The sequence below is a fragment of the Rhipicephalus sanguineus genome, chromosome 1, assembly GCF_013339695.2.
Source record: "Rhipicephalus sanguineus isolate Rsan-2018 chromosome 1, BIME_Rsan_1.4, whole genome shotgun sequence".
Classification (NCBI taxonomy): Eukaryota; Metazoa; Arthropoda; class Arachnida; order Ixodida; family Ixodidae; genus Rhipicephalus; species Rhipicephalus sanguineus.
This window is the reverse complement of record NC_051176.1, coordinates 31,647,175-31,667,590: the sequence shown is the minus strand read 5'-3', so window position 1 is coordinate 31,667,590 and position 20,416 is coordinate 31,647,175. Positions and strand designations below refer to the sequence as shown.

Sequence of the window (20,416 nt, the reverse complement as noted above, 5' to 3'; positions counted from 1 at the left end):
GCAAATGGAAGGTTCTTGTTTTCCTCTTTTCTTTATGTGTTGACTGCTGGCTTTTATTGGTAAGGCTTATTTTTCTGTTTTTTCTGTCTGTAACATCATTTCGACACCTGTTTCTCACAGAAACCACACGTGTCATGCTCACCCTTGTCACTAACGCTTCACTGCAATACACACCTTGTATGTTGTGGTGAGGCCAACTTATGGCCCTCTTCCGTATGCAAAAGAGCCTGATTAATGGCCGCTCTTTGGCTGTTGGGCTTGTCTCTTTGTAGTAATATAGCCGCATTTCCTGTTCACACAATAAGAGGAATCTGCACCAAATATAGGCAGATGCAGCAGGGGCACCGCCCAGATGACTGATGAGCGGCAGCTGATTATCCACGACTAACGAAATAGTAGTCCCGTGCGTGTACTCGGCGATGTTTTTCCAACAGCAGGGTCACTGACAGACCAGCTCATGATGTCAGTCTAGAGCACATCTTAAGTCGTACCTGACTGCAGTTGCACACAATCATTGTTGTATTGCTTTAAGTGATCCCAAACACCTGTTCTGCTCAAAAATCCACTTTTTTCCTGCTTCAAATTTGCTCCTAAACACAATTTTTCTGCTCCAAAAGAGAACTTATTTTGTGCCAAAAACTTCTCCAACTGCAAAACGGGCTGGATCCCCATTGTTGATAGAAAAAGAAATGTGAAAATGTCTCAGCACATGTGAACTTGTGAAACTATCTGACCCTTGGCTGCATACGCTTGCAGATCTGTCCTAGTGACTTACATAGCTGAACCAGAAGAACATATTATATGATATACACCGCCGGCTTGATGATGTTATTACATTTTAGAAACAGATCACACAGTGAAGCAGCTGACATCGCCCACAGATGCACCATGACATGTCGTGCCACGCTTGTGAACAACTGCAAGTTCAGTCACCACTGATATCTAAAGTTTCCAGTTTGCGTGCGTTCTTGGTCTTTCAAAGAACAAGACTTTAAGGTTAATTCTAGGGAAGTGCGAATATTCGAAATTTTGAATATTTTCTAATAGTATTTGCTATTTGATTCGATTCGCATTGGACTTTTACTATTCAAACAATTCGAACTTCCGAAAGACAAATACAGTCAACGTCCGAATAAAAGTGACCCCTTCAGATTTTCAATATACTTCACCTCATTACACTCTCGTATTGCGGCAAAGCTGCCTTCCAAGCTCCGTTACGGTCGAACTTAGCCAAGACACAGTCGTCCGATTAGAGGTGGTCTCTAGATTTTCAATATGCTTCACCTCGTCATACCCCCATATTGCAGCAAAGCTGCCTTCCAAGTGCCGCTACGGTTGCAAATGTATTAACTCAAGAAAACGCTGGTTCCAACATGTAGATGAAAGATATGGCAGAGGTGGGGGCTCAATTAATGCTGTTTTGGACCTGAAATTTGGTCAGGAAGACCGAAAAGTCAGACGCCGAAGCTTTTTAGCATTCAAAATTTCAGATGGTCTTATATATCGACGTCTACGAGGCAGATTTGGAACTCCAGACTTGAAGGGAGCACACCCTTGTCCGCCACATCAGTTGGGCTTCCACAGAAGTTTAAAGAGGAGGAGAGGCTGAGGAAATGGCATCTTTGCCTATCACGTGTAAAATGTTGTCGGCAACACTATGGTTGCACCAAATCATGTACATAAATACAATTCAGCCTCTACATTGCCTCATTCTTGATAAGACAAGTATGAAACACCACCCCGTCAGCGCTTCATCAACCTAGTGAAAAGAAAAACTTTCATGTTGTAATCTCATAAGAATATACTTAGGAATCCTTTCCAACTTTTTTTCTGCAATTTCGCTTCGAAGTATTAGAAAAATATTCCAGAAATATTCGAGAAATATTCGAAAAATATTCGATTCGATTCGCACTCACACTTCAATATTCGAATTTGCTTCGCACCCAAAATTTTGCTATTCGCACAGCTCTAGTTAATTTTGTTCCCCGAGTATGTTTCTAAAGCATGCGTGTCTGTGCCCCTTTGCTATTTATTCATGAAAAGTCTTTGTTCCGTGTATTTTTTGGGTTGAGCCAGCCTAGTTTTCCAACGCAAAATGCTTTCTGTAACTCGGCTTCTAACATAGCCCCGAACACAGCAAAACATCCATCTACGTTGGTGTGAATCTCATAGGAGACCTACTCCTGCATTTCACTGTATATGTACACGTACCCTGAAATAGAATATACAAGGCGTTTCACTACCACTGCTATGGATGAGGCAAAGGAAAGTACCGTGATGGCTCCTTTGTCCCCAACGAGGCGCTTCTGGCCCCCGTCCACTTGGCAGGCCAGTGAGTTGAGCAGGTAGATGCCAATGCGCTGAACAAACTCATCCTGGTCATACTGGGACACTATGTACAGCAGCATGTCCACCAACCGCTCGTAGTCAAACAGCTGCGAAACACCAGCAGAAAGGAAGAGCACAGGCTCACAAAATGGGCTAGCTGGCTGCAGGCTAGCCAAGCAAAGCAAAGCCAAACCAAGCCACTAGCAATCGACACTCTTGGACACTGCGTACTAGGTTTAGTTATAGGACCAATATACTCAATGAAATACAGTGGATACTCTTTATAAGAGAGACCAAGGAGCAGTTCTTGACCCTTTGATGAGGTCTCTTATAAGCAGGGCACCATATTCTCATTTTCTGATTAAACCCAATTTCGATGTAGGCACACTACAACTAAAATAAGCACAAAAGAAGGCCTTTTACAATGCATGTAATATAGGTATGCCGTTTATTTTAATATGCACTATGCAATTTGCTTGGTGGATCACTACACAAGAACACCATCCACGTTTTCTGCAGCTGAACCGTCTCACACACTTGGCCTCGCCTTCTTGGAAGTTGGCCAGATGGCTTGTTCACACCCACCAAGATGCAGCTGATTGCTTTGTACACATTTGCCAGGTAGATTTTTATTAACTTATCTATTTATTGCAAATACCTACAGCACCCAAGTTGGATATTATCGTAGGGTGTTAATTATACACACAAAGTTGTAATAATATGTCACAAAACAGCAGCATCAAAACAGCCATAGAACAAACACATACTAACATCGTGATAAAAGAGACAACACAATCAATATAAAGCATAAGACATCCCATTATAAAGACACTCGAAGTAATATTTAAAACACATTCATATAAAGTTCTCACTGGCACAAGAAAAATTTCATGCAGACACTATCTCATCATGAAGCAGATTCCATGTTTCAATCGTTCGAGGAAAGCTTGGCAGGGCCTTATTTTTGTGGAATGGTCGTGTCTCTTAGACCGATAATCAGGTTGTTTTAAATATGTGTTCTCATTTGTACCTCCTTTCTGTGAGTGCCAGTCTTTTGTTTGCGTACAAAAATTTTTAAATATGTTCTTACTGATTCCCATGTTACAGCTGTAGATAAAAGCTTTAACCTGACTATTTTTGTGCTTGTGGAAAGTAACTTCCATCAAAGTATTTCTCTGATTTGCAAACTTGGAATAGATTTATCATTAACAGAGCACATTGCAAGAGTACAGTACAGTGCACGGTCATTACAGAGTGCGCGGTGCGCTTTGACTATACTTCAGTCTTGCAGACGCATCATAAGCAATACCTCTGGATTGGGAGCAGCACTAGAGCACGCCGCATGCTCATAGTTATACAGTAGAACCCCGCTGTTACGTTCCTCACTGCTGCGTTTTCCCGGCTGTTACATCGTTTTCCGCCGGTCCCGGCATAGCTCCCATAGGATACAATGTATTGGGAACCCCGCTGTTACGTCGTAACTGTCGGACCGTTCCCGTATGATACGTCGCGAAGTGCGCCCGGAGCCGACCGAGTGACTACCAAAGAGAGCGGCCATGGCGCATTTTCACGCAGCTTGGCCTCGTTTGACCGTAATATTAGCCGCATGAGAGGCACAAGCAACAATCTTTCAATTGATGCAAACAAAAGCATGGCCTTCGAGATTCAAATTGCAAAGATGGCGTCTATGACGTAACTGCTCGCGAAAGCAAGGCCTTCGAGATTGGCATTTACTATTGACAAAAGCATAGCCTCTGAGATTTGCATTGCACAAACATGGCGTGTATGACGTAATTGCTTGCGAAAGCAAGGCCTTCGAGATTGGCATTCACTTCTGCCATCGCGTTGGCGTAGACTCATCATCATCGTTATTTGTCGGAGAACGGGAAGAGTTCGAGCTGGTTGGAGCTCGCATGGTCGTGCGTGCGGTTCGCGGTCGGACTCGCCGCGCCGGTCGTGATTGCGTGTGCTTAGTTTTTTCATGCCTACAGCTGTTGGTGTTAAAAAAATCACATACATTGATTACATTTCTGTGGATAAGGCTGTCCTAAGCTCCACGTTTCTATCCATCGACTAGATCGCGGCTGAGCGCGCCAATTTTCGTGCTGCTCGTAAGAATTGAAATAAAATTCTGTACCACTAAATATTTTGCCGTTTTTCCTGTTTTTCGGCTCTTACGTTTCCCGTCTCTTACGTTTATTTCCTACGGTCCCTTCAAAAACGTATCAGCGGGGTTCTACTGTATATGGCTCAGGAGATGCCCACATGTGCGATCACACTTGTATCCTTGGAAAGGTTCAAGTGCTTCTACATTCCCATTGCAGGGACTTCTCTTCGTTCTATAGCCGAGTGACCTACTCTGCATTGGCCTATGTTAGCGTAAACAGTGAGTGCATGCATCTGTCATTTCCCTTTGTTTACACAATGCGTGAAACTTCAGTTAGCAGCCAATGGTCATGCAGTTAAAGGAGCCACGAACCACTTTTCCAAGTAATGATTTAATGACCTCAGTATCGAGGTTTACTGCCTCCCGAATCGATTGCCGCAAAAATTTCTCGAATCCGTCAAGAACGAGTGGAGTTACGGGGGGTTTGGTGCACGCTCTCAGCGCTTTCTCTCTTTTTTCGTCCCAACGAGCGCACTGGAAGCTAGACAGGGAGGGATGGCACGGGGGAAAGAAGTTATGTCAGCGCGCGTCGTGAAACGCGATCCCTCTCCCACTGCGATTCGTGTGCGCGACTGTGTAAAGTTAGCAGACTGAGGAGTGCGGCGCCGACAAGTGGCGGCACCCCGTGACAAGAAGCGCATCTGATCTGAACGCCGCTCTCGATTTATGTCGGCTATCAGCCAATGGGCATGCTATGTCTTTTGTGACGCGGAGAAGCAGATACGCAACGTCAACTGGCAGGCGCTCCGCCTACCGACGAGAGTGAGAACCGGCCTCTGTTTGAAAAGAGGGCGCCTGAGAAAACAGCAACTTCACGCTTGCAGCCTTTACGCGGCACACACGACTGCAATATTTGGCTGAGCAGTTCATAGCCGTGTCAGCTTTCCGCAGGATGTGTTTTTTCAACAAGCCCAAGGGGTGCTTCATGATCCCTTTAAGGTTGAAATGTTTGTTACAGGCAAGATTATTAACCAAATTGAAGAATAACTTGTCCTTTACGAGCAATTGTCTTCTACATCCAGTGTCTGTTACAAAAGAAATACCATTAATGGGAGATGTAGGGCAGCCAACCACGTGGGTGAATGGTGTCTATTATTCCAAAGAGTCAGTTACATCAGCGTCCCTTATAACAGAGTTCAACTGTAAAGCAGAACAAGCCTGATTTGTATTTTGTTTTGTTAATCTAATAATTTTGTTTCCTTGCTCATCACATGAACACTCAACTGTACCATGCCACATCACTTTTATCACTGCTCCCACTTGGTACACACTCGGATAACCAGAATTTCTCTAGAACAAGGGTGGTAGTTCCAGTGTAAATAGTGTCTCTATTTTTCAGCCAAATGTCTCCTTCCTTGCTTCCACTTCTGGATGGCGCCCTTGAGCAGTGTTGAAAACCAGTGATATTTGTAAACAGTATTTATATGCACACTTATTGCTCTCTGACCTTCCTTGCACATGCAACAAGAGCAACGTTCATTGCAAGCAAGTGACCGTACTCACCACATCTTGGGGTATCTTAAAGTGAATCATAGTCAGGCAGCCATTTCGCAGCATCTGGGAAAGAAGGAGAGCACCAAATTCACTCATTGTTCACATGTGGCATCAGCAGCAACCCACTGTGCATCTTCCTCATATCCAACTCGCTAAACAACAGGAATCAGTTCGATATAAATCATTTAAAGAATTTACCGTATTGTCAATGCAAATTTCAGTGAACAAGTTGGCTTCACGGCACTGCTTCACAATAATGAAAAAAAAAGGCGGCTTAGGGCAATATGCGGGGAAGTTTCTTAGTTTTTATTTTTCCCCGGTTTGTAGTTGCGGGTGCGGGTTATACGCCGGAGTGGATTGTAGGAGAAAAAATATGGTATCAATGTAAACAGCAACTCAACATCTTGAAACGCAGCTGTGTGTACTCATTGGGTGCCGGAAGAATAGACTGCCTTGGCCCTAATGTTGGTGTTGTTTTGCAATATCATACTCGGCATGCTTCTTGGAAGGCTGTAGGCAGCGGCAACATCAGACTTCTTTTCTCTACCTTCCACCAAGTCGATTATCGCCAGCTTTACGGAGAACAGCCAAGTTCTTTCGTTTTACGGCAGCCATTGTGTTGACAAAGGGAATTGAGAAGTGAACGGCGACCCCACATAAGGGCCACGACGATTCTACTCGCTCTGCGTGGCGCTTTTTTATCGCACCGCTCACTCTCCCAAATGCCTGCGAAAAAGTCCCCTTCCATAAAGAAAAGGCAACTTCTTGTGAGGGAAAGCCAACTTCTTGGGGCGTATCGCACTGCCCGATGTCGATATACAGTCGAGTCCACTTATAACGATACCATTTATAACAATATATCGAATATAACGATGAAAAACAATGGCACTGTCCACTTTTGTATGCTTTCGAAAGTAAAATAAACCGCTTAATACGATGCTCCCTTGCAGCGATATCGGATATAGTAGTTGAATCCAGCTACAGCGCGCGCCGAAAATGGCTCTCTGCACCGACCACGTCGACAGCATGTGGCGCGATGCGCCTCGCACCCCGTCCACCCCTTAAGAAAACGAGTCGACTGCACCGCTTACGAGGAAGCGAGAGGAGGAGGAGCTTTCCTTCCGAACTCCCCTCCCAGAGCCACCCCTTTGGCCTCATCCGCGTGCTCGGTCGCACCAACACTGGCTCACACCACTCACTCACTCACTCGCCAGTTGTGTGCCCCGTACTTCGACTGTCTTTTTCCACAACTGCCTCCGTTTTACGTTTTGCCGCGGACGGGACATCGGGACGTCATGGCCGACATCCATCCGTCCCATCAAGGGGTACCGGAGTTGTGGTCAGCGCTTTGCGTCGGGTCTGGACAACTTTCTTCGTGCAGATGATGTTGTGGAAACGTCCGAGTGCCTCAGTGATGAAGCAATCGTTGCGCGTATACGTGCTGTGGACAGCAGTGAGAGTGACGACTCCGACAACGCGGCTGAACAGCCTACGCAGGTCTTTTTAGATGCGATGCCTCTCTTGCTCGGGGGTATGCAACGCGGCGTGGTAATCCACACACGCCATGGTAGTCCGCACTCACACTACAGCTGCGCGTTACTCTCTCCACTTCTCTACCAGCACCTGCTTGCACTTCTCCTGCGTTCTCGCTTTTGCTTTCGCGGCGCATGCGCTACTATCTACGCTACTCTCCTCCTCTAAGCGGTTAGAGCGCAGCGCGCATTCAGTGCAGCGCTTGCTTTGGTTGACTCCGCCTGACTCCATTGATGCTTCCGATGAAGCATGATGGAAGCAACAGTCCCGTCAGTGAGTGGGCTGACGCAAGCACGCATCAGCATCAGCCCAATTGCGTCCACTCAAGACAAAGCTGCGAAGCGAAGGGCATGCGAATAACACCGTTAATAACGATCCGAGGTCGGTAGCATGCCCAACGAACGCCAACAGAATGCGATCGTGCAAGTGCTCCGGCTTCGCATCGCCTTATGGTCCCCTTTAGCGGGAGATGGTGTAATTTTTTCCTCAACCCGCTTACAACAATCATCGATTATAACGATGGGATTTCCTTGGCACTTCAATATCGTTATAAGTGGACTGCACTGTACAAGTGTTCTGGCTATTTTTGTTCGATGTAGCCATAAATTTTCCTATGCATTGACGTTAAAGCATCGTCGTACACGAAAGTAGTTTGATATACAGGATCACTCGATTTATCCGAGTTCGATATAGACAGCTTTGACTACAGAGTGTAACCAGTTAGCAGTCAGATTTAAGTGGACTCTATAACACTTCTTTAACATGGCAAAGAACCCTGCTTGGTCACTAGACAGTGCTTTCACGAACAATCGATCCCCAAATTATTCCTATGCACAGAGCAGCGAGCCTACACTTTCACTTGAAACAGCAGCTGCTCTTTGCTTAAATTCGTAAATGCCCTTGCCACTTGCGAGTGGTATACCGGCATCTGTACACTAGGATTTCAATGCACGTTTCCCTTTCACATACTATAAATTGGACCGCCATCAGTTCAATTTCTCTAGACACCATAACTGTACAGAACTCAAGGACTGAAATGAGACATTGTTTTTTTTAGCATAACAACTGCTATGAGCAATTGCTCATGATAACCACATCATGCAAATCTGGCCGCTAAAAGTAATGTTCGCTCTGATGTCAGTGTTGTAGGAACCACGCCCACCGGCTATCTCGAGATAGCGTCACGTGCTACGCAGAGGCGGTGCGCGTGGCCCAGCTGCGCGGTTTAAAAGGGGCAGCCTGCGTGCCGCCCACGAGAGAGGTGCCTTGCCTGCCAAGAGGGACAGACGCTGCCACCCGCGCTAGCCCATTGCTGCTGTCGGATATGATGGTCGCCGCCTCATTGTCCCATGTCCCTGGGCCGACCCTGCCGTATGAGCCATAGCTCTAAATTGTTGTTGTTGTTGTGAGTTGAAGCCTCCGTCATCCTTGCTCTAACTACGGACGGGATGCAGCAAGCCCAGTACCCACAGTTGGTGCCCAACGTGGTTTTTGCTCTCGCCCATAGGAATAGCACGGTGGACGTAGGTCCGGTCCCTTGTCTTGTTCGTCGAGTATCTGTGTAGCGCATTCTCGTGTGTGTTCTTTTGTTGCGCAGTATTTTTCTTTCTCTTCATGGTACAGGCAGACAGAAAGCAGCTCCGGTCTGGGATGATCTTGCCTACAGGTGGCAAGCAGTATTCTTCGCACGAGCACGCTGACCAGCTGCTGTGCCAGCAGCTGAACATATTTCAGCGTGTCGCTGAGTTGTGCAACACGGTCATGGACCGCATGGGCACTCTGGCCGTAGAGCCACAGACAGGAGGTGAGCCACAGTTCTGACCTCAAGTGGAGCTACCTACGTACACGGGTTACGACGACCCGAAATCAGTTGCTGGCTTCCTAGAAGTAGTAGGCAGGTATGTCAGAGCTACTGGCACCTCGGCTCAAATCCTGCCGTTAGCTTTATGGGATGCCACAGGACGGTGGTAGAGGCTACAAACACTTTTCACCACATAGGCAGAATTTGAACAGTGCTTCCGAGAGGAATTTCTGCCCCCTAGGTACGAGCTGCGAGTCCAGCGTGAGCTCAAACTGAGAACCCAGCATCCAGACGAAAGTTTGCTCGAGTACGTCCGGACGATGCAGGAAATGCATCGCCGAGCAGCACCGACTGCCTGGAAAAGGGACCAAGTAGCTTGGGTCATTCGACAGAGTCATCCCAGATTCCGGCCATTCCTTTATAGGCGCACATTTGAAACCCTTGAGCATCTCGCACGGGATGCCCGCAGTGTACAAGACGCCCTGTTAGCCGAGAGCACTTACGTGCCACTCCCAGCGCCGCAATCTGCTCTTGAGCTGTCGCTGGCTTGGCGCGCCCCCGTAGCCAGTCCCTCATGCGACCTGACGAGCCCAGGCGCATTCACGGCTATCACCTCCCGTGCCCTGGACCCCTTCACGTATGAGCAAGGGCGACGCGGGGCCCCATTCAATACCGTAGTAGGGGTTAGCTGTTCCTAGCAGCAAGTGTCTGCGGAGCAGCGTCATAGTACAGAGCGCTCGCTCCTTACTCGAGCCATACAAGAGCATGGCCGTCGGACCCCCAGTCCCAATATGCTGGGTTCACAGGTCCTGTGCGAGCCGAGTGCGACAGGCGCTCCTGTGATGGGTACTCAAAGGGTTGCTCCACCAAAAGGCATGACTTCAGTGATAGGCTAACTGGCCAACGCAGACATGCGCAAGTCGTATGCTACCAGCATAGGTCGGCGAACTCACTCATGAGTCGACTCAATCAGACTCACTCAGACTCATATCGAGACGTGAGTCTGAGTCTGAGTGAGTCCGGATGAGTAAAGTTTTTGTGAGTCTGAGTCCGAGTGAGTTCGGTTGGGAAAAATTTTGGTGAGTCTGAGTCCGGGTGAGTTCGGTTGAGGAAAATGTTGGTGAGTGTGAGTCCGAGTGAGCCCTAAGGGCGAAATATATTGCATGAGTGAGTCTGAGTGAGCTCCATATTTTTTGCCGACCTATGGTCTTATCTACTCAAGTTCAGCATCACTATCAGCCTTATGTCGGCTCACGTTTATACTCACGTATACTCCCACATAATTCAACGCACTACCGTTCATATGTCAGCTCAATATTTATTGATCAGAGGCATGAGTTGAGCAGGGAGGAGGTGCCTCGACCTCCGCCCGCAAACTTTTTCACGGGAAGTTACTGATAAAAATATCACATGCGAGTCATCTCTTTCAATAAAAAGGTCCTTATTTAACTGCAAACTCCGATAACTCGTCTTTGAAGGTACGAGATCAAAATGTGCTAAGTAGCGCACCGATTATGCGAGATATTGGCGTTAAAGAGCATTGACATTATGGTCGAAAAAGGCTAGTTATAGGCTAGCGGACTCATGAGTCGACTCACTCAGACTCACTCAGACTCAGATCGAGCCGTGAGTCTGAGTCTGAGTGAGTCCGGGTGAAATATATTTTGGTGAGTCTGAGTCCGAGTGAGTCCGGTTGAGAAAAATTATAGTGAGTCTGAGTCCGAGTGAGTCCGGTTGAGAAAAATTATAGTGAGTCTGAGTCCGAGTGAGCCCTGAGTGTAAGATATGTTTCGTGAGTGAGTCTGAGTGAGCTCCACATTTTTTGCCGACCTATGGCTACCAGTGCGGTCAAACTGGTCATGTGAGGCGGCAATGCTTTGCGCGCCGTAGCACGAATGCAGAAAGTTTGGGAAACTGCTTCAGCCGGCGACGCTAAACACTGGCGGGGTGTCGCAGCCTACTGCCGTCAATGCCAGGGGCGTGGAATGCTGTCTGGGGTGTGTAATGGAGGAACATCGAGCTGGTGAGTCAGTCATCATTCCCTCTGTTTGCCGCATAATGCAGGTACAGTCTCCAGAACCGACGATGAAAGTTAAAGTGCTGGGCATTGTCGTACCTGCTCTTCTTGATACTGGTTCAAGAATCTCTTTAATCGGTGACGTGTTGCTGCAGCAGTGTAAAGCTAAAAAGATAAAGTTTCATAACGCAAATGTTCAATTGTAAATGGCATCAAACCACGTATCATGCAATGAAGGTTGTGTTCGCGTACGGATAACCTTTAATGGAAAAACGAAGCGCCAGCGATTTGTTTGTTTACCTGATCTGTCGGTGCCAATGCTTATCGGCCAAAATTTTCTTGCAGACGAGGGGCTTACACTTGACTTACCGGCAAAAGGCTACCGCCTTCATGGATAGTCTGAAATAATACCCTTGGCGGAAAACAGACTCCGCGCCTGTACCAGGAAACACAGAAGGCGTGGCAGCCATGCACACCACTCTACCGTCAGCAGTCGTGCAGTGCCTCAGCGACTTAAAGGGAACAAACCACCAGGGAGCAGTTGGAAGTCATGATGACACCATTCTCGGGAATGTTCACGGAACATCCTGGGAAGACCAACGTCCTAGTACACCGCATCAATAATGGCGACGCCCAGCCTTGGCGTTGCAACTCGAGACCGCTTCGCCAGCACAAGCAAGCCCTTCTCGATAAAGCGCTGGACGAGATGATCGACACAGGAGCCATGCGACCCCTCGGAAAGTCCGTGGGCCTTCCCGGTGGTACTGGCCCCAAAGAAAGACGGTACGGCACGTCTTTGTATGGACTACCGCAATCTCAACGCGGTCACAGTGAGAGATTCCTATCCTTTTACCTGCAATATCGAGCATAGCTTATGCGCTGGGAAACGCAAAGTTCTTCACCACTATCGACTGCTCTCGTGGGTATCTCCAAATCGAGGTTCACCCTGACGATGTCCCGAAAACGGCTTTCGCATGCCATAGAGGCTTGTTTTAAGTTTTGTGCATATGCCCTTCGATCTCTCAAATAGTCTGAGCTCTTATCAGCGCATGATGGATGTCATCTTGGGCGATGCAAAGTTTTAATTATGCCCTTTGGTATCTGGATGATGTCACAGTATTTTTCATGCACTTTCGAAGAGCACCTTGAACACTTGCATACAGTGCTACAGCGCATGTGAGCAGCTGGCCTAACAGTGCATCACGGAAAGTTTCTACTCGCTACTAACAAGATCAACCTTCTTGGGTTTTGTTATCGACAACGGTGCACTAAAACCAAACCCAGGTAAGCTCCGGGCAATTGCAGACTTCCTCCAACCCCCGGAATACTAAGGATTTTACAAAGGTTTTCTGGGAATGATTCCTTTTTATCATGACTTCAATGCACAGTGCGCAGACATTACCCAACCACTAACCAAGTTGCTGAAGAAAGGCGCAAAATGGCTCTGGAGCAGTGAGCAACAAGCAGCTTTCGGCATGCTTCTACAAGCGATCACCAGAAAACGCCTCCCTTCAGTTGCCAGACCTGAACAAACCTTTTTTACATTACAGGCTGATGTCAGCAAATATGGGCTCGGTACAGTTACAGGAATGCGCAGATGCTCTGAGGGCCCGCTGCTTTCGCACACCACACTTTGACCGGTGCGGAACGCAACTATTCTGTAACAGAGAAGGAGTGCCTAGCTATCGTTGTTGCTTTAAAGAAGTTTGACATGTTTTTGGATGGGACTCAGTTTGTCATTCAGACTGATCTTCAAGCGCTCTCTTGGCTGAAACGGTTGCCTAATCCCTCGGGACGATTGGCCCGATGGGCGCTTACCTTGCAGCGCTACGACTATGTCATTGAGTAGAATAAGGATATCACTTGACAGTTATAGCTTAGCGTTAGCGTGATAGCAGGGGTGAAGGGAATAGCGTTACCGTGCCGCAAACGTTTGTTGCGGACAGCACGTTTTAGTTTAGCAGGATAGGGTTTATGTGCCCAAGCTGTGACGCTGGCGTCATCTAGCGGAGGGTGAATGCGTTAAAAAAAGTGAAAAGAAAAAAAAGCAGAATGCTCGCCTGTATCCCCGCACGCAGCAATATTACTACTTTTTTTAGTAACAATAAAAGTAAATAAATGTGAACCACACACCAAAAGCGAAAATTTTTATGTTGCAGATTTTTTTACACCGATCTTCTAGTTAGGCCTAGGGATGTTCAAAAGGAGAAGCGATCTCAAAAACTACGCTAAGTTATCCGTAATACTCGGGCGTCGAAGCTACCTGAAGGCAAGCAAAGCCATTCTACGTGGTCATTTGCTGCGAAAGAAGTGAATCCATCCACATCAACGCTAAATTCAGTTCGAAGCGGGAGTCCGAAACCCCCACCATGTTTTTACGTACACTACGTTAGCCCCGCAAACACAGTAAAGCTAAACCTGAAGAAAAGTGTGCATACGGCAAACGCTACAGGTCATTTAGTGCACTGCGCATGCGCATTTCAGTCCCGCTATTCCGCTAAGCCCACTATTCCGCTAAACCCGCTAAACAATATATCTGTCTACTAACACAGTTGCTTACGCATTTTCACGTGCGCTTTTGTCTACTGAAGCCCAGGTCGAGCCGGAAACAGTGCATGCGGTTACGACACCACCTGTGACAATGCAGTCACGTTGGGGTACTTTGGTCACTAAACAGGAACTTCTTGCAGCACAGCAGAGCGATGGCCTTTGTCGTAAGGTGTCAGAAAAGCTGGTGGCTCATGATCCAACTGCACCGGAAGCGACGAGGAGACCGACTGCTACCTGCTCGGAGAAGGAGGCCTCTTGTTCCGGTACTTTCCCCAGGTTGACAATGGTAATGTGGAGTCACCGTTTCGAGTCGTTATTCCTCGCAAACTTTGCAAATTCTTCATAAAGTACTACCATGACAGTGCTTTAGCTGGTCACTCTTCAGGGCAGGAGACTTACGAGAAGCTGTGTCATATGGTAACCTGGCAAGGTATGAAACAGGATGTACTACGCTACACGCATTCCTGTTCAGTATGCCAAAAGGCGAAACCACGTGGTGCTTTAGCGCTAGGAACAATGCAGTCAGGTGAGAGTATGTTGCCATGGCAGATTGTTGCATGTGATGTAATCGGCCCGTTTCCCATGAGCCCGCGGCAAAACCAGTATCTGCTTGTTGACTGACCGTTTCACAAAATGGGGTCAAATTGTTTCCTTTGCGCAAGCTCACTTCACAGAAAGTATGGGTCTGCCTTCTCAAAACCTTCACGAGGTTCAGATTTCCTGCCCAGCTGATCACTGACAACGCGACGTACAGTCGGCCAAATCTTTAACTATCGTGTGCGAGCGCCCACTTTTTTGTGTGTCAGCGCCGTACGACGGAGCCAAGTTGCAAACAGGGCGAGAGTAAGTGCAAAAAAAAAAACAGCATTTGCGTCGCCAGATCACGGCCGGACTGGAAAGATGCGCTTGGCCAGATAACAAATGAACGATCCACATTTGTCAGCTTATCTCATGCGCGCGGGCGTGTGACGTCTGCGGATTTCATTTTCTCGGTCACTTGCTGATCTTCGGAATATAAGATACGAGCAAGACGCACTGCCTGTTCGTCTGAACTGAGGTAATGCAGGGTGACGTTCCCACGAAGGAACAGCCAAGGAGGCGATGGGCCCAGCTGAGCGCGCTTCATGGGCATGCGTTTACTCTCGCCCTGTTTGCAACTTGGCTCCGTTGTACGGCGCTGACGCACAAAAAAGTCGGCACTCGCGCACGATAATTAAAGATTTGGCCGACTGTACTTCACCAGCAAGGCGTTCACGGATTCCTGTGACGCCCTGGGAATTCTTCACAAGCGCACATCTGTATCACCCGCAAGTCAACATCACGGAAAGGGTAAACCGAAATCTTAAATCTATGCTTGTCATGCATACTGAGCGTCATGAAGACTGGGATCTGAAACTGGTAGAAATAGCATTCACAACTAGGACGACAGTGAATCGCTCAACAGGTTTCACTCCTGCTCAACTTAACCTGGGCAAAAAATTGAGCTTTTCGCAGGACAGTGCTTTGACATGTGCAACCACTTCTCTGAGACCTTATGCAAAGTTTGCAGAGGACCTGAGACAAAGGCTAACCAATGCTGTACAACAAGCCAGACAGCACCTCGATGTATCCCACATGGAACAGGCAGGACAGTATGACAAGCGTCGACAGAACATTAGCTTTGAGGTTGGGGACTTGGTGTTGAAGTGGACACACCCCCTGAGCGACGCCTCGAAAGGTTTTGCAGCTTCCCTAGCTAACAGGTGGGACGGACCGTATAGAATCACCCAGAAATCAAGGCTTTCGTACATGTTGTAAGATTCCTTGACTGATCAAGGGTGTGGCCTCGATTCATGTCTCAGATCTGAAACCATTTTATGCACGACAAGACGCAGCAGCTGGGAATCCAGACATTCCCCACCAGAGCTCGGCCAAGCAGTCACAGACACTGCCAAGCAAGTAGTACAACCTGCGTCCCCGGTGACGAAGAAAAGAGGGGTCCAGAAGCTGACGCTCATTCCCTCCGCCTGTGCTTACTTTTCCCCCAGTTCCAGCTTGCACCATTTTTTCTTGAGGAGGAAGCATTCAGAGGCCCTCCCAAAGTACATTGATGTTCTGTTCACCTTGTTCTGCGTTCAATGCACATACTTTTGTTGATGGTGAGAAGAAAATGTTTACTGGTTTTTTTTTTTTTGTCCTCGCTACGCTTTAAGGTCCCCACAGCCCGACCTTCCGGACCATCCTCTGGTTCCCACCCCGTCATTTTGAGGGGGGGGGGACGTGTGGGAACCACGCCCACCGGCTATCTTGAGATAGTGCCACATGCTGCGCAGAGGTGGTGCACATGGCCCAGCTGCGCGGTTTGAAAGGGGCAGCCTGCGTGCTGCCCAAGAGAGAGGCGCCTTGGCTGCTAAGAGGGACAGACGCTGCCATTCGCGCTAGCCGGTTGCTGCTGCCAGAAATGATGATCGCTGACTCACTGTTCCGTATCCCTGGGCCAACCCTGCCGTATAAGCCATAGCTCTAATTGTTGTTGTGAGCTGGACCCTCCGTCGTCCTTGCTTTAACTACGGATGGAATGCAGCAAGCCCAGTACCCACAGCGTTTAAGTCGAAATTGCACTGGTATGACGCGAACTCCAGATGCTGGAAACGGAAGTATGTGCATTACGTAACCCTAAATTTTCGCACTTCAATTGCAGTGATGTTACCGAGAGCTTCTGATTTGGAGCAAATTTTGGAGCAGGAATATTTTCATTTTGGAGTACTTTGAAGCAGCAAGAATTGCTATCTTGGAGAACTTTGGAGCAAGTAACTTTGCATCTGGGAGCACTCTGGAGCAGCCAATTTCACATCCTGGAGTACGTTGCAGAATCAAGTTGCATTTACATTCAAGGACCTGAATAATTATTATGGGGATCTTATGAAGATCTAGAAATATTTCAATTCACTGCAAATCTCATGGAGAAAATCATCTCAGGAGCGCTTCATATTTCACTTGATAATGCAAAAATAAGGGCGTCATGCAGTTAAGTGTTCTAGAATAACCTCTTCAGCGATTATTTCAGCGACTTGAAGGCGAAAGCCATCTTCCCTTTTTTTTTCTTCTCCCTCGATGCAATGATCCTCCCTCACCCCCCTCTGAAAGGTTTCTGCACCCAACAAGGTTATGCACTGCCTCAAGGATCGGAGGCATTGCAAGCTTTCTGCACCTCCCCTGGTTTTGCAGTGCCTCTATGATTGGCGCACTGAATACGGAGGCAGTGCAAAGCGACTATGTCATGTGATGATGTCATCATGTGACGTCACAGTGTATGACGTCATGACGGCGCCACATGTTTTGGCGATCTATAATGTCATGATGACGATATCACGTGATGATTTCTTGCATCGCTCATGCTGACACCGCCGATTAATTTTCGCGTTTGATGAGGCACCGAAGGCTTTCGCATTAATCTTGCGTACAGAACATTAGCAGCCTAGCTGTTAACAGCCTGGCCTTACATACCAAAATGGCCTCCACCATGTCACCTCTGTGCCGTGTGCTGAACAGCTTAGCTGGTCATCTACCTCACAGAGTGGAATGGCTCCTCTGTTTGTTTGTTTTTTTCTTTTTATTGCGACAGCAATTATATGGACACACTCGATGGGTTTTTGCCGCCACTTTCCATATAAAGTCAAAATTGATAACACTGCCCCGCGCATTGTATGTTCTACCCGCGAGTAAAAGCTCGTGAGCGCTCACAACGAACGCAGCTGAAGTGGAGATGAAACGAGCTGGCCGTCTCCGCTACGCGGAGGGCGCATGCAATAACATCCCCCCGCGTGCTAGGCCTGCCATCGATTGTTTATCAAACAGAGAGGAAACGCCCCGCCAGTCTTTCGTAAGGGGCATGAAGGGAGGCCAGGGGAGGGGAGGGAGGCTGCATCGCTGGCGCGCACTACCTTGAGGCATCACGAGACGTACTGCTCGTAAACTTACTGTGCTCTCACCACTTGCTTCGCGATTACAGAACTGGCAGCACGAAAACCGCTTCAGTCCCTGGAGCCGCCACATTCCTTTAAACCATCGTTTTGTTGAGTTACGTGAGATCGGATCCAAAAGAGTTGGCTGCTAGCCTTACTCCGCATAACAATACAATTTGTTGGTGTCGCATTCATTGCATCACCCTTAAGCGAAACTTACTTTTTTTTTAACCGTCAGCTATTGACCCTGGAAGGCGAGGAGCGGACATGTAACATGGCGTAGCCGCTTCACAGTGGGCCTTCCGACGCTAGGGCCGTCAGCGGCGGGCCCGCTACTGACAGTTGCCCATATTAAAACCGAATTCAGCTGCTCTGACCCAGAGGCATGCTTTTATTAATGACATGACATTTAAAAAAAAAGCGAGCAAAAAATTCCAATTGGGACCCTAGCACTCACGAGCTCGAATGGGCAGGGCCTCCTCAGGGGTACTTCTCGCAAGAGTGATTACAAACCCGGGTGTGCTGGTGGAAGGAATTACGAAAAAGCTCTTCTAGATGAAGATTCATGAATAAGGTATATTTGAAGAAAAGTGTCAATGTGTTCCCAGCGCTCACGCGCTCTTCCATGGACGCGAAGCACGGAAAATTCTATATTGTTCCATATATCTATTCCTAGCGTTCCCAGATTTCATTCCGCGATGTGCAGCAACAGAAGTGAGACATTTTAGTGGCACGCGTGTATTTATTATTGAAAATTGCTTTAATTACGTGCCATGCAATACTTGAAACGAGCTACCAGCAGCATTTCTAGAACAGACGATGTCCACCGATGAATCGCCGCCACACTAATATAGCTACCGATTGTCCTAGACGTCACAAACCTCTGCAAAGAGCGCATTTTACCGTAGAGACGACTTGCACAACAGATGCTGCGTCGGCACCGTGCATGGCATCGTGGCTTACTCTTGGATGCACGCGCAAGCACCATTTATTCAGTGGAATAATTCTTGGTCCGTGGTTGTGACTTTGGCGGCCCCAAGATCAAGCTGCACATGTTTTGACGCGCCGGCGGTGCGATTGCTGGTGATAAACAGCCCCAAACCCGAGACTCTGGCACAGTTTGGCACAATTTTCGTCAATATTATCAGGATAGCGCAGTAAATCCAATTTGGCGCACTTTGGCGCAGTTGGCGCAGGAGTGGAATCACTGCAATTGGTAAGTGCCGTATACAACAAAGGAATATCCACACTGATAAAGTGGTGGCATGATCTGATCACAGACTACAATACCACTGTCCGATGCTGTCCACCTGAGATCCAACCTATTTCAAAAGACTGTGCTGATATAAAAACTGGATGCAATGACAGGTAAGGTATGGCACACTGGTTAACTTGGTAGGAACAAATGAAAGGAGAGAGGTTGAGAGAAACTTACGAGAGCAATACTTATCTGTTTGCCAATGACTGCATTCATGCATGAAAAGTGCTTCAGGGAAAACATTCGTGACTTCACACAAAAATCAACAGTTTAAATGGGCTCTGAAACACTCTTAAGCAACAAGAGAATGGCCTCGCTAGTGAACTGTAAATTGCCTCGTGAATATCCGGCTGCAACATTATTCAAATCTGTCATGCATGGCCACTCATAGAGTAATAAAGTGTCATCGAGCAACCATGGCCGCTCACTACACCACCTACAGACTATTTTACGGATAGGTTTCGGTGCCGCCATATTGGGCTGTTAACCTTGCCATTTTGTATTTTTAACAACTAACCGAACAGCGCTACAGTAGACTTATATGGTTGGTGCATTCGACGTTTATAAGAAGCTACAAGACAGCACCCTACGCACCACTTAGCTGGGAGCATCCACAGCATGTAATCCTGCTGTCTGAAATAAGACCCCATATTCTTCGTTTGCTACCTCAAGTGCTAGGCTGCCGTCTTTCCCCGACTGCAAAGTTAAGCATACACAACAAGATCATTTAAGGGGGGATGCGGGGCTAAATGTAAACTTTTGAACTGTTGCACTAATTTTGATGAAAATTTCAGGGATGGCTCATCTTCTTGATATTTGGACATATTCCAATTTTCAGCACCCTAGCATGAATACAAAAAACCTACAGCTGTTATAATGATCAATCACGTTGGGCACGTTGGCTGGTCATCTTGTAGCACCATGTTCAAGCTGCTTCTTTTCTACGTGTAGGTTAGTAACAAAGTATCATCTGTTAAAACTAGCAATTCTTATTTCGTCCAGCTGACGTGCCCACGTAGTTTGTATGCCTTGTATTGTAACATTCAACAAGTGTTTTTGTCCCTACTGATGTCATGCGGGGACGTTGAATCCAATCCAGGACCCTCCACTTCGGAATTGTTGTCACAGTTGATTGAAGGTCACAACAACATCCAAAAAAGGCTTGATGATATCGAGCTGAAATTAAAAACTGTGGAGCAAACTTCTGAGATAATTAAAGGATTCAGCGATAAACTTGACAGCCTGGAAAATACGGTTCAAAACTTAGAACGTAAGCTCGCTGATTTAGAAGATAGAAGCAGGCATAACAACCTTGTTGTGTTCG

The 20,416-nt window shown here is 47.4% G+C and overlaps 1 protein-coding gene across 2 annotated transcripts in view; it reads right to left on the bottom strand.

Moving 5' to 3' along the window:
- The window catches only part of LOC119390183 (protein zer-1 homolog), a 138,310-nt gene that overhangs the window by 100,686 nt on the left and 17,208 nt on the right, over window positions 1-20,416 (bottom strand). For both annotated transcript variants that reach the window (XM_037657753.2, XM_037657744.2), the window contains exons 7-8: window positions 5,999-6,052; window positions 2,274-2,435 (exon numbers count right to left, since the gene is read on the bottom strand). In XM_037657753.2, coding sequence (XP_037513681.1) covers window positions 2,274-2,435; window positions 5,999-6,052 — 216 coding nt within the window. The remainder of the gene's footprint in view (window positions 1-2,273; window positions 2,436-5,998; window positions 6,053-20,416) is intronic.